The 14305-nt window shown below is 41.1% G+C and overlaps 1 protein-coding gene across 1 annotated transcript; it reads right to left on the bottom strand.

Moving 5' to 3' along the window:
* Positions 1 to 8111: 8111 nt before the first annotated feature.
* On the bottom strand, positions 8112 to 9322 carry LOC137400568 (uncharacterized). Its single transcript, XM_068086895.1, has 3 exons — positions 9021 to 9322; positions 8643 to 8861; positions 8112 to 8307 (listed from the first exon to the last, which is right to left on the bottom strand). The coding sequence occupies exons 1-3, from the start codon at positions 9320 to 9322 to the stop codon at positions 8112 to 8114; spliced, it is 717 nt and encodes a 238-aa protein (XP_067942996.1).
* Between the last annotated feature and the right edge of the window lie 4983 nt (positions 9323 to 14305).

Below are 14305 nucleotides of genomic sequence, written 5' to 3'. Positions count from 1 at the left end.
CTTTTATGATATTGACAGAGTTGCCTGAAGATTTCTCTATAAAATTAGCCTAAATTCACAAAAAATTTTTACATTTTTGTTTGGAAATTTCTACCTAAAAAAACGTACATATTTTGATATTAGAACTATTTAGTGTTTTTATGGCTTTCGCAAGTACCTCTCGAGCTAGAAAACAAAGAATTACTTTTGTTGATGTTATCATTGCCAAATCCGATTCAGATTTTAATAATTACACATATGTTTTAAATCGCAGCCCTGACTCTTATGGTGGTAAAAGCAATTGTTTCGTAAAAGTAATGAACATTGTAGATGGTAATTTTAGCTTTGTAGCAATCAAAGCTCCACATAGGTTTAGCAATGCAAAAAATATAGATACAGTGAAACTTTTGCATAGCTTTGTTTTTGGACATGTTAGAAAAAAAAAAATTTAACGAAATGCTCTAGATAGAGTTTGAAGTTAAAAAAATTGTTTACATGTATATATTATGAAGCAAAATCGGCAATTTTCGGAAAAATGGCTGACAGTAGGCCGATAGCTAAATTTGTACATTGATGGCCATGAATGAGTTAAACATCATAGTGGAGCATTGGTCGTGTACTATTGGCAGTCGGTCATACAAAAAATGTGTTCAGCAACAAGGTTATCACCATCAGGCCTAAAATGCCAAGTAATAATGCTAAATGGACATATGACAACACGCAAAGGATAAAATACTTTGAATTAGAAACTTAACTATGGCCTAAAAGTGACTGTATAGTGCTTGATTGCAGTTAATCAAGTGAATGCTTGTCAAATACTACAATATTGGGAATTTTACAACACAGTTTGGTGGTGTCTATACATGAGCGTAGATGCACAGTATTAGGACAATCAGAACCAAGAACTGTAGAACACACAGTACCTAAATAGATTGTGCAAATGCTTTCAGGCAAATCAAAAAATATCAGCAGGAAAATCGTAAAGAGCCCATATTTCATAGAACAAGTGACTGGGTTTAGCTGTCAAACAAACAACAATAAAGGGGAAACAAACTGAAACAAGCAAAACTGTGAACAGAGAATTACAGCAAAAAACACGAAGCTGCAAGCAAAGTTTGTACCAGCGAGCCATACCAGTTCTTTGTAATTTCAGTTTATATGCAGTAAAGGTTCATGTATGTCAATATCTCTACAGGCATACAGTAGCATGGTAAACTCTTAGTTTTTGGTATGTTAAGATACTATATGTGATGTTTCAGTCATTTTATCTGACGAATCATCAGCAAATTGAATAATGGTAGCAACCTTCTCAATTTTCCTCTTATCCAGTTCATGCAGACGTACGCAATGCTTCTTTTGTTTTTGTTTTTAGTAAGAACAAATTTTTAACATATAGTGGTGGTAGGATTCCTTATTTGTATGCATAATTGGGCTGAAAACATGTACATCATAATATTAGGGATTCTTCAAGAGTGGTCCGAATCTACTTCTATTTAATAAAATGGCCTGTTATACATCATTCCTACCCAACGCAGTAGTGTAAAGATAACAGAGTAATTTACGCAAGATCTCTCTTAGAGTAGTGAGTGCGGGTTTATCTTTCCTTCTCAATTGTAGTCAGACACAACACTTTTAAGTAACATCTCACACCTTTCATTATTCTCAGTTGGAAAGTTTGCTACTTCATTGGGCTATTTGTGGGTCTACCTGTGGCTATGAAAAATCAGAGAGGTATTATAACGTCATCACTATTTTTTTCTTAAAGAGATTGGTTGTCTTACTATCCTCCTCACTGGTTGGGCATGATGATTGCATTGTGCAAGCAATCAGCCATACTTGGTGAGATGGTTCTTAAACTTATTTATAGTCTTTCTTTCTGCACACAAATTTAACTGCTCCAAACTATTTTATATGTGAGATTGTTGTACACTTCATTCACCTCGCATCGGCTGACAAAATCTGACTAAAGCTCAGTTATTTTGCCTTTTTTTCTTTACTGATCAACCCTCAAAACTTCCTTCACCAACTTGGAAAGTTAGTTTTGAATTGCTTTCAAATGGTGGACTAGAATGGTTGCGGCTGTATATATGTACCTCAAAATTTCGCTCCATTTCTGATGCTCTAGCCAACAATGAAAGGAGGCTGTAGCCAATTATAGTGATGTTTTTTTCTATGATTTCCTTGCTGTGAAAATAAAAGGTTGTATGCCACTTGTCAAATTCCTTATTAAAAGGAATGTGACTCAACTTTCAGGCTTGACTATCAGGCTTGACTCAAAGTAAATGCTCTGATTGCTATGCACTTTTTGAAAAATTTGAAAACTTGAAAAACCTGCTGGTAGAAAACTCAGGCTAACAGAAGAGTTGTTGCAGCAGGAATAAAAATGGTTTCAGCCTGTTGGCCAAAACCGTCAAAAAGACCCTGGCTTTTTTCAATTGCATAAGGAAACTAATAAAATTTTTAGCAGACAAACTGCTTAATTAGTAGGATCTATCATGCCACACATCTGAAGAAAAGCATGATTTTTTAGAGCCTAGAAAGCGTTCCTACTCAAGTATGGCCTCAAATAAATTTGAGGCCAAATACATACAAAAGCTCATGCCTTGTAACACAATAATGTCATTAGCTTGCTGTTCACGTCTTAATGCCGTGTGCCACTACTGTGTTGCTTTCTGTCTGGGAGAAAGCTACATCAACAATCCTCTCTCTTGTGTCAATATTGGGAGGACACTAAAACTTAGAGTTTGGGTATTTTAAGATCGGAGCAATCAGTGGACAAATCTCTATATATTATGATGGACAAAGCTATATATTATGATTAACTACCATTAATAGCATTGGTAATGTCTCTGAATAAGTAAGATTTAGTACCCTAATTGAATCAAAGAGATATTTTTATCTTTTGCATAGAGTAATTATCATCACAGTATATGTTACATTCTTTGCAGTTGCATTTTCATGTGATATTAAGGTTAGTTCGGATGTATGATGTTTTCAAGATAGCTTGACAATTTAAAAAATATTTATCATACGATAACACTTTTCTTTTTTTAATAAATTGCTCTAGAAATACACTGCATTGTCGCAGAACATGGGTTTAATTTTTTCATGTCATCTGGAAAGCGAGTTGGTTTAACAGATGCAAATTCAGCTGTGTCAAAGCTGTAATTTCATTTGAGTGAGGCCAAGGTCAGCTAGCACCATCTCAACTATTGTGTTTCAGTCAACTATACAAAAGCTTTCTACATCAATTGTGCTAGTGGACAAGGGGGACAGTTACAAAACTCTAGGATTTAATTGAAAACAATTTTATACACCCAAAATATGTGATCAGCCTAATAGTTATTAGTTTACTATGGTAGAATGTTCCATAGGAATTGAGACAGAACATATTTATGAGTCCAAATCTTAGGACAATGAGACTTCTAAGATTGTGGATGATAATGTTTGATGGTCACATTTATAGGGGGTGACCCTGTAATATTATATTCGATGATTACCTGTATAACTTTGTGTCAGAAATAAAAGCACCATTGTTTGAAGAATTTTATCTTGCATTGCGCCAATACCTGCAGAACTATGTGGGATGTAAAAACAAAATGCATTTGTGACAAAATAGCTCTAGGTATTAGACAATATAACACTCAAGTTACAATAATTGCCTTTAAGAATGATCTAATATCAAAAAATGCTGAAAAAAATTTTATATCACAAGAGTTGACTATTAAGGCAATGAGTGATACGAGCTGCTAAAATTCGCGGAGTTTAAAAATGGGAATGTTAAAACAGTATCATAATTAATCTGACAGTGTATGCCAAAAATACGTCACAGTCAAGAGGTAGAAACCAGGTGTTTGTGAGAATCTCAAAGTTTACAGCCCCAGATAACAGTGTTCTAGAAACAAAGTACAATGTGGCAAGCTTCTTGTTGTATTGTATAGTATATATTAAATTAAACTGAATTTTTTTCAAATATACCTGACATCAGCAGATTTTCCAAATTTAAGTATATTTTTAAGAGGAATGCTGTTTTTAATTGAATAAAGGAAAGCGAAATATTAGATTGCAACAAGTTACTCTAATCAATACTTTGTACATTTTCTAGAAAGATTTATTACTATAAAATATATGAAGTCAGAGAGTTTTAGCCAATACAGGAGTGCTGTGTTGATTTAAAGAAAGGTTTCTTACGACTTCCTTACTTGCTGAACATTACCTTTGTCTGTATATGCTGTTGACTTCTGTAAATGTTTACGAAAAACATGTACAGTTTGGTTGTCTACTATATAAGGAAACAAAATTGCAGGCAATAGATCATGATAACTTTATTTTAAAAACATGCATGACTTCCTATGATTAAGTAGTAAAGCAGCTAGAGATAGCGAGAGAAAGCTGCTGTCGTACATGTAGAATAGTCTTAGATCTACTGTCTTGCAAGTAACAGTTTGGTGTTCAAATCTAATAAAATGCCATGTACCAAAATCCTTATGTCTATGCATCAACTATTGTGGAGCTGATTAAGATTAGTGTTACATGACATCTTCTAGCTTTTTCTACAATAGCTTAATTAGCTTTTTTAAAAATGAGGTGAAAAATTCCTGTGCTTGCTTTCAACCTAAAAAACTGCAGCTTTATTACAACAGAAATCAACAGAAAATGAAAAAGTAATGTACAGAAATCAAACAAACAAATATGTTATACCTATATAGATTTTGCTTTGCTGGATATGCAATAACAATGTAGAGCTGTGAAAACATGTTTCTTTTTAATCTATTAACCTTTTATTGTTGTATGCATATTTATGCTAAATCTATGGTTGACTTCCCCATGCAAATCTTTGCGAATTTTTCAGCAATTGCGCGGTATCCTAATATTATTATTTGTTGACCACATAATCACCGACCTTCAGTATTTTTATAGTATTGAAAATGTTGTCCAAAGATTTTTAGCCTAAATTCACAAGACAATTTTAAATCTTTGTGCGAAAAAATCTAACTCATAAACGAAAAAATTTTCTTTTTGACGTTCAAACTATTTAGTGTTATTATGGCTTGTGCAAGTACCAACCAAAATAGCAAATAAAGAATTACTTATGTTGATGACATTATGTTTGATTCAGAATTCCAATAAATGTTTTGATAATGAAAGTGACAGCACTGACTCTGATTGTGGCGAAGGTAATAGTTTTGTAAGAATAAAGAACATTGTAGAGGATTGTTACAGCTTCATATTGATCTTACTTTTGCATAGCTTTAGTAACACTAAAGCTGTGTGAAACGCACATGATACAGATATATTGAAATTTTTGAATAGTTCAGTTTATTAAAACGTTGAAAAGATAAAATATGTTGCAAAAAAGTTTTAGATAATATTTAGAATTTTAAAAAATTGTATACATATCATGCAGCAAAATTGTCAACTTTTAGTACAATGGTGGGCAGTAGGCCAAAAGCTAAATTTGCACATGGATAGCAGTAAAAGGGTTAATGCGATTTCAAATATTTATCATTCTAAGAATGCTATAGCACGCCTTTGTCTACCAATGCTATTGAACCCAGTCATCTATCAATTCCATTCAATATCCGCTATTCAAATGCCTAATGGATGGACAAATTAAACATGCCTGCTAGCTGCCTAGTAAAGAGGAAGTTTTGCAAGTGTTGTTTTTAATATAAAATCATACTCCATTACTTCTTAACATTTATTAGAGGCATACTGTAGAGCAGGTTAAGTTAGAGACAGACGCTCAGCATGTTTCTCCTGGCTTGCACTATTTTAATACTGGCTTCTTCGGTACCTCCACAAGGTGAGTTAATAGGAGAAAACCTAATATCGTTAATCGGATGATAACCTCAGGGTTTCAGTTAAATGTCTGCTTTGCAGTTTTTATAACAGCATGTGGTTCGTAAGCTAACATACCTTGTCAAGTAGGACTAGCCACGTAATACAAACATTAGTTGTAGGCTGATACATGTCCCGTCCTATTTTAAGCTAGTCAAAGGTTTGTAGGTGTAATAGATGGTATTATGTCAATCATTCCAAAATATAGATGGCATGTATTTTGTTTTCTATAACAAGAAATGGGAAATATGGTGGAGGATTTTACTATGCCACTTTCAATTTATCCACAAGCCAAGTAAATAAAAAAAAACAACTTGTTATCAGAGCATAAGCATATGTTTATAGAATAAATATATTTGCATCATCATAAAAGAGGTCAAAGCATGCATACATAAAGAATAAACAAGTACCATTGCACAATGTCTATCATATTCAGGGAGCTGCCCTGCTCTGCCTGCTTCTCTAAAATGCTCTTTTTTATACTCTTCTCCTCTTTTGGCTCCGCTCACTGCGGTTTCTGCTTCCCGCCGTAACGCTTTACTCTTTGTTCTGCCTATGTGATCAATGGAATTCTGAGTCATCTTTGCCCTCTATTGCCGGCTAGATCTTCGAGCATAAGGAAAAGGCCCAGCATGGCCCAACAACCAATCGTCACGTCGGCATCGGACCCATTTGCGATGCTCTTCCATCGCACTATCTCCAAGGACTGGCCATGGGGCCATCCGACCTACGCCGGATTGAGAGAGCATCTGTGGACAGAGCCGGTGCTGTCGAGCTTCCTCTTCTCCCTGAAACATGGTATCCTCCAGGAACAGGGCATCATGGCTTCGATGTCGAGCAATTCTAGGAAGCCTTTCAGCTCAGAGGGCCATTAAATGTCACCGGCGTCTGTCCTCAAACAACCGGTCGCAGGGGGCCTCACTTAGCTGCCGAAGCTCTTCATCTTCAAATTGTTTTCCTAATAGGCTTTGGAGTCATTCTGCTTTAGTGGGCAGGAGGGTAGGCATAGACTGAGAGTCCCTTTTCTTCCACAGTGGTGGAAAGGCTGTCGGTCTGTTGCTCCAACTTTCTTCTCTCTAGATGTGGACTGGTTTGGGTCCAATCTTTCCCGCTGTGGCTCCTCCTGAGGGTGGTTGTCTCTTGTCTGAACAGCTGATGCCCAGGCCGACCTATCGGTTGGCGTAAGTTTGGGCCAACACTCTTGCATGGGCTAGCCGGCTGGTCATCTCTAGAGGCGCAAGAAGGATCGCCAGTGCGGCTTGTCAACCAAGTAAATGACACTCCAACATTTACTGCCTCTTCATGTCCTCCTGGGCAACATCAGCTAGTCGTGTGACACATGTTGATGTAGAAAGGGGCCAACAAAGACAGTGAAGTGCTGCACGACATGCTGTCGAATCCCCGTACCCTTTTCCTCCCAGAGGTCAAAAGTCCCAATTGTTGAGATGGTCGCCTGTAACCTCTCCCAAGTGGTCTTTATCGCAAAGCACTCAGTTTTCACGATCAACTTCTTTCCTTTTTTGAAATTTGGTCCAGCAGTGTCGGCTCCCTGCTGGGCTTTAAAGATGCTAGCGACTGATTGGGCTCGGTCTCTAAAATGTAATAGACTCGAACCGTCTCAGTCGTTTTGGCTGCCTCAATCTCAGCCACCTAATCCAACCTTTCATGTATTCCGAGTACCTCCTCGTAGTAAATGCTGCCGAGTTGACTAGGGCCAATATGCCAGTGTCCTCTCAGCTGTTGGATATAGATTTGCAGCCAATTATCCCCGTGGGTCGAGACTGGCCGACGATCAACAGAGTGTCAACCAGGTGTTACTCAACTCGAGCAGGGCTCGATGAGGCAACCTGGCCAGAGCACACCATTACTCAGTCGCTGGTGCACCCGCCGGCTTGCCAGAGGCAGTTCAGCTCGAGAGCGCAAACTCCTTCTGATCAAAGACCAGTACGTTCACCAGCCTTGGTTCCTCATCACTCTCCATGGTTCAGACTGAAGAGGCTCAGTAGATAACAAAATAGCGAGCTCACTTGTTCTAGCCATGTCAATAAAAGTGTTCGTAGTAGTAGTGAAAATATCCTGAAGACGGTCTGTGTAGCTGTAGGACGTAAACGCAAGTGATCCCTGCTTCATTCCCCTCATGGCTCCTCTACACACTTGTTTGCTGTTTATAGGATGGCTCGGATTGGCTGCCAACGGCTGCAGCCACGCCCACTTGCTATACCTGTCCGGTGGTCTAGTATATTGGATCGGCATGGGGTTATGCCGGATGGGCTCCTAGACTCTTCCTCATGTCAATCTGGTGGAGGGCTCTCAGTCCCAGCGGGCTCAGTTGACAGATCTGCAAGCTGCTCACTAACTGACTCTTCTATGGTCGGCTCCCTTTGTTCTGAGTTACCATCAGCTATTATTCCCTGAATAGACTGTAGCAGCTGCTCTGCCTGCCTTCGAGTCAACTCCAACTGTCTTTCCTTTGCATTGCCTATTTTTCTTCATTATGAGATTTCCTTTGCTTGCCTCCTGGTCAAGTCCAGCTCGAGCTGGCAGTCCTTCTCTTGTTTTTTGGTGGGGTCCCTTTCATGTTTGGACCGCATCGCTGCTCAAGTGTAGCTGGTGTTTGGCCTAGCTTTTCTTCACAGGCATAATAAGGCTTAAGCCGGCACTCATTTTGGATAGAGGACTGGCAATGTCTCTCTATCAAATTAGTATGGTTTGCCCAGGCCTTTATAGTTATAAAAGGTTATTGGTATTTAGCATGTAGTTTATTGTTTTTTCCTTTTTGCCAGCGTTTGTTCAGGAGCCATACACACTATTCTGGTGCGTACAGTGGTGGCTCCTCCTGGTACTCCTGTCTCACAGCCTGTTGGGCCTCCTTTAGTATCTCGAGAGCCGCTTTTAACATTTGCGGTGTTTCTTGTACGTACTGGTGGAAAGGCCGCTTCTCCAGTGAAGGCAGGCTGATTTCAAGCAGGTCAGAAAGACGCAACTCTTGGCCGAACATCAGCAAGTTTGCTGTTTTGCCCGTAGCGAAGTGCCGCATACCCCTGTAGGTTTGCATCAGCTAGGGTAGCAGCCTGTTTCACTCTTTCCGTCCTATTGTTAACAGAACCGCTTGCAACGAGTTTCCAAGTTGCCGGTTGTTTCTTTCTACATTGCCATTAGCCTGAGGGTGGTACAGTGTGGTGCGTGTTTTTTCCACTCACAATAGCAAGCACAGTTCTGCTATCAGTTGGTTCTCAAACTGTGCCCCTTGGTTTGTATGTATTTGCTCTAACAAGCCAATGCAGTAAAATATTCGTTTGTCCTGCGCATTGGCAACTACATGAGCCGTGGCATCGGGCAGGGCCAGTGCGTCCTGTAACCGAGTTAAATGACCCGTTAGCACCAGGATCCACTGGTTCCCTCTCAGTGTTTCCGGCATTGGTTCAATCAGGTCCACTGCCACCTTTTTGCCAGGGGTGACCTGCAGATAGCCTCTGCCAGTTAATTGCTCTCCAGTTGCCATTGCGCTTATCCTCCTGGCAGACCTCACAGCTTTAGGCCATTTTCCCCTCCATATCTGGCCAATACCAGATCATACCGGCTAATCATTCTTCCTAGCCCAGAGTGGGCCAGAGTGTAAGTCTGCTAAACGGCTGTTTCTCGAACAGTTGGGGGCAGACAGCGCACCACCTCGGCTAGCTGTGGGAAGCAGTAGGTGCCTCCGGTACTCTGCTCTGCAGCCAGAGAAATAAGCAAATGCGGTGTAGCTGTCGCAGCTCAGACCCACCCAATTCCAATTGCTCAGGAGTTAACTCCATACATGGAGGCCCCTGGTCTACATACGGCCTCCTGCATGTGTGCCAACGCTTTTGTGGCAGTCTCTCTGGTCTTTACCTGAGCCATCCAACAGATTTATTGTGGTTGCTTCAACTGGTTTTGAAGAGGACTTCAATACCACTAGGAGCAGAGGCAGCACAAACAACCGGCCAGTTCGCGCGCAGTTCAGTTGACTCACGGGTCAAGACTCGAGTTCTTCCTTTGACTGTTATCCAGGGCCAACTCCCTGTGGGTTGACCCTTTGTCCCGCAACTTGATCAGCTTGCACTGTCGACAGTCCTCGCAAGTCTGTCTACTGAGCCCATCTGCATTGCCATGTCGGAGGCCAGCCCCGTGTTTCAAGGTAAACTTGAACTCGGCAAAAATCTCCAACCATTTCGCCAACTGGTTATAAAGTTACTTGTGTCAACGCAGCCATTGGAGGGATGCGTGATCCATGCAGAAGAGGAACTGGCAGCCATAGGGGTAAGGCGGGAAATGTTTTACGGCTGCTCACCACGGTCAGCAGCTCCTTCTAAGTTACACAGTAATTCTGCTCCGACGGATTCAGTGTCTTGCTAAACTATGCAATGACTTGCTCAGCTCCTCTTTGTATTTGGGATAACACCATTTTGACTCCGCAATTATTAGCGCCCATATCTAATATGTACGACTGAGTCAGGTCTGGGTAGCCCAGTACAACAGCTGAGGACAGCGTCTCCTTTAGCTTGTTGAAGGCCTTTTGGTCCTCTTGGCTCCAAGACCAGGCCTCCCCCATTGCTAGTGAGTCAGTTCAAAAGACAGGCCATGTCGGTGAAGTCAGGTATGTACTGTCGGTAGTACCCTACCATACCCAGGAAACCTTGTAGCTCACGGAGAACCCTGGGATTTGGCCTTTATCAGATTGCCAGGGTATTTTCTGGGACGGTTGCTACTCCTTCCTCGCTGACTATATGTTGTAAGTATCAAACTTGCAGCTGAAAAAGCACTCACTTAGAAAGCTTGAGCTTGAGTCTAGCTTCTTTTAGGCACTGCAATACCTCCTCAAGCCATTGCAATTGAGTGTCAAAGTCTGGGGCAATGACGATGGTGTCATCCAAATACAGCGAGAGTGTTCTCTAGTGCAGCTCGGACAAGAATCGTTCATTAAGCAGCTGCAATTTGACCGGTGTCAAAGTCAGATTGAATGGCAGCACCTTCCGCTTCCAGAGCTTGAATCAAATCGCCAAGGCGGACTTTTCCAGCGCGTCTGCGTCCAGGGGTACTTGCCAATACCCACTCACGAAGTTGAGTGCACTAAAATATTGCCTGCCGTACAGGGCATTGAGACTGTCATTAATCTAGGGGAAGGCTAAGTGCCCTGTTTGGTCTTGGCGTTAAGTCGCCCGTAGCTGATGCAGAACTGCTTTTCCAGTCCTTCTTCCGGTCCAATACTATTGAGCAGCTAAAAGCTTCTATGGCTGGCTTGATTTACCTCTTTTTTAGCAGCTCCCACACCTGCCACTCGACCTCTGCCTACTTCTCCAGTCCCAGACAGTGGGGTAGCTGTCAGATAGGGCAAGCACCTTCCTTCAATGGAATGGATTGTTCTTCCTCAGAGGTACCGCGAACATCCTCGTCGCCCATGCTAAACGTGTGCTGATAACGCACCAGTAGCAGCCCCAGTCGTGCCAGCTGGTCCGGCCAATGGCAGTTCTTCCCGGCAGACACATAGATATCCTTCAGTTGAGCTGGCACCTTTGCACCCAGCATTGCCTCCTCGCCTCCTAGGGCAGACCCGGATCCTAAGAAAGGTGGTTCATCATCTATCTGATGGTCCTTCATTCCCGTGTAGCCGCCAATGATCGATCCTGCATGCAAGTGGTAGGGTTAGTCCGTGAGGTTGAGACACATAGCTGTCACGCCTTCTTTCGGCCAGGGCTGATTCAAGTTGGCAGCTAATGGTGGCCCCCCGGGGCAACGCTCTATTACTCTAAGTAAGCAGTTGTTTTTCGTAGTGACTTGTCAAGGCACCGTCGTCTCCGTTCTAGTGGGTACCACCACATCGCGCAATATTTGTACTTTACTCACTAGCAACTGGCCATGTCAGTCTGTGCAGGTCAGGGAACGAACTCATAATGACAGGACAGGCTGCTCGAAGTTCATTGCACACTGGTGAGCCACTAGAAAAGGCATTTCTAAGATAGCATCTTCCTTTATCTAAATCACCACAAAAACCTTCTCAGTCTTCACATCCCGGAGTCTACTGGCAGGCGTATGACCCCATAGAATGTCAGCCGGATCGCATCGGCCATGAGACCGTGGCTTTTACTCTCTTCAATGAAGCTTTTCATGGCTGGAGAGAGCTTATCAAACACCTGTTTGCTCATCAAGTTTGTGGTGCACCCTGTGCTAATCAGAAACTGAACGTGACACCCCTCCACTTTCCCTGGAACGAAGTAGCTCATGGAGTGAGGCCGATTCAGTGCTTGGGCTCTGACTGGCTCAGTACCATTGCAAAAACCTGCAACAGGCCCGGATATTCCTGAGCTTGAGCACTGGGATATCTGCAAAGAGGGTTCCATTGCTTTGATGGGGGTGAGTGTCTGGCTCTCCACAGTTCTCGGCATCCTCTTGGAGTGCCTTCCTCAAACGCAACAGGCTGGCCCCATCAGTCCATTGGCCAGGTTTTGCCACCTCTCTGAACCGGCGGATGAAGTATTCCACATCGCTGGTCTGGTTGTGCTGAGGAGCTTTGAACTGTAGTCGAGGAGTCTCAGTTCGTGGGATCATTGCTAGACAATCTAGCACTTCGGCCAATCGGTTGGTGCATTGCGGAACGCTCCTTCCTCTCCTTTGCGTTTTTAGGCGAGAGTGTGCTAGTTACTGAGAATTTACTGCGTGCATCAGAACGGTCAGCCAGTAGCAGGAAATAACGTCTCAGTAGGGTCTTCTTATTAGGAGGCCTTTTCCAATCCGGTGTGTCCGATCGAAGCAAAAGCAAAGTCGGCAGCCATATCAAGTGTGCTTCTCTGCCCGAGTGCTAACTAACCCCGGTGTGCTCGATCGATGCTTAAAAGTAAAGTCAACAGCCGATATCAGGTTTGCTCATCGGGGTGCTTACTCGGTTTTTGTGGATCTGTGTTAAGATTCTCACTGCTGCCACAAGTGTAAACAAAGGATGTTACCACGCCAGTTTCACTTTATCCACAAGCTGAATGAATAAATAAAACTGACTTATTACCAGAGCATAAACATATAACTATAGAACAAATATGTTTGCATCATAATAACAGTGATCAAAGCATGCATACATAAAAAATAAACAAGTACCAATGCACCATGTCTATTGTATGTATGCAAGGAGCTGCCCTGCTCTGCCTGCTTCTCTAAAATGCTTTTCCTTTTATAATCTTCTCATTTTTTTGCTCCGCCCTCTGCGGTATCTGCTACCCGCCGAAGCGTTTTATTCTTTGTTCTGTCTACATGATTCATAGAGTATAAGGACCTCCGAGCATAAAGAATAGGCCTGGCTTGGCCCGGCAGCCGATCATCAAGCCGGCACCAGCCTCATTTGCGATGTTCTTCTATCACAATATATGCAAAGCTTTTATTAAACAGTCGTGCAAAATTTGAAGTCTATTATATGTGAACATTGCAATATGCAACAGTTAAGAAAATCAATTGGATGGGTTTTTGATTCAAACTAGTATCCAGCTTTTTTCCGTATACAGTAATATGCATTTTGTAAGCACTACCGAGTCTGTAAATACATCAACAAACACGCTTTGTGTTTTTAATACATTTCAGACTCTAATTTGTTTTCAAACTGACAGGCTGCAAAAAATGCTAGTAAAATATTATCAATATTTGTTCATGCAAACGCTAAAAAAGGCAAAGAGCCAATTTAAATGGACGTACATTGACTGAAACATCTACTTCCTAACCCATTATACTCTGCCACATGACAAAAAATTGATCAAAATATAGCTATGCTATGTTATTCTATCTGAGCTAGCCTAGTACAAAAAAGTCGCAATTATGTGATAAAAACTTTATAAAAAAAAACATTAGAAAAACAGCCAGTGACCATGTCAACATCGTTTTTGCTCTACTGTTATGCTTGCATATTAGCTCTTTGAGTGTGAACACCACATCATTGATATGATACCATTTAGCTAATACCTGTAGATTCTCAAAAGATTGGTATACCTACAAAAGCTTTCTGTGCTTAAACACTTGTTTATTTTTGCTTAAGGATTTCTAGGTTTCCCATTTCTGGTATGGCTGTTATTAGTTAAACATGTTTCTAATTATTTAAATGCTCTTAATTCAAGCTAACCAATTTAAATGAGATGAATTGGTCGGAAGAGTTGAAAACTTAGTAAATTTGAGAGCTGTTACCAACTCTTATGCTTATGGGGTTGCATTGATAAATTGGCTTGTTTTAACTAATACTTAATGATATTGATATCAGTTCAGAAAACATGCATTTACGAAAAAAAATTCAAAGTTTGTCGCATCATGATTCGCAGCTGTAGGAAAGTTTTTTACTTACTCAAATTGAAAAGTCTTTGTTTGCTGGTGGAAAGAGTTAGAAGCATACAAATCTATTGAACTAAATTGCCCTAAATAAGCAGAAACCTTATGCAGTTTTATGTTAAAACTACTAAGTCTTTAGAATAGAATACTAAAGGCTAGTATAAAACGA

Source organism: Watersipora subatra, chromosome 7 (assembly GCF_963576615.1).
Source record: "Watersipora subatra chromosome 7, tzWatSuba1.1, whole genome shotgun sequence".
Lineage (NCBI taxonomy): Eukaryota > Metazoa > Bryozoa > Gymnolaemata > Cheilostomatida > Watersiporidae > Watersipora > Watersipora subatra.
Note: the sequence above shows the minus strand (reverse complement) of the source record. Positions and strands in the feature narration are given on the sequence as shown.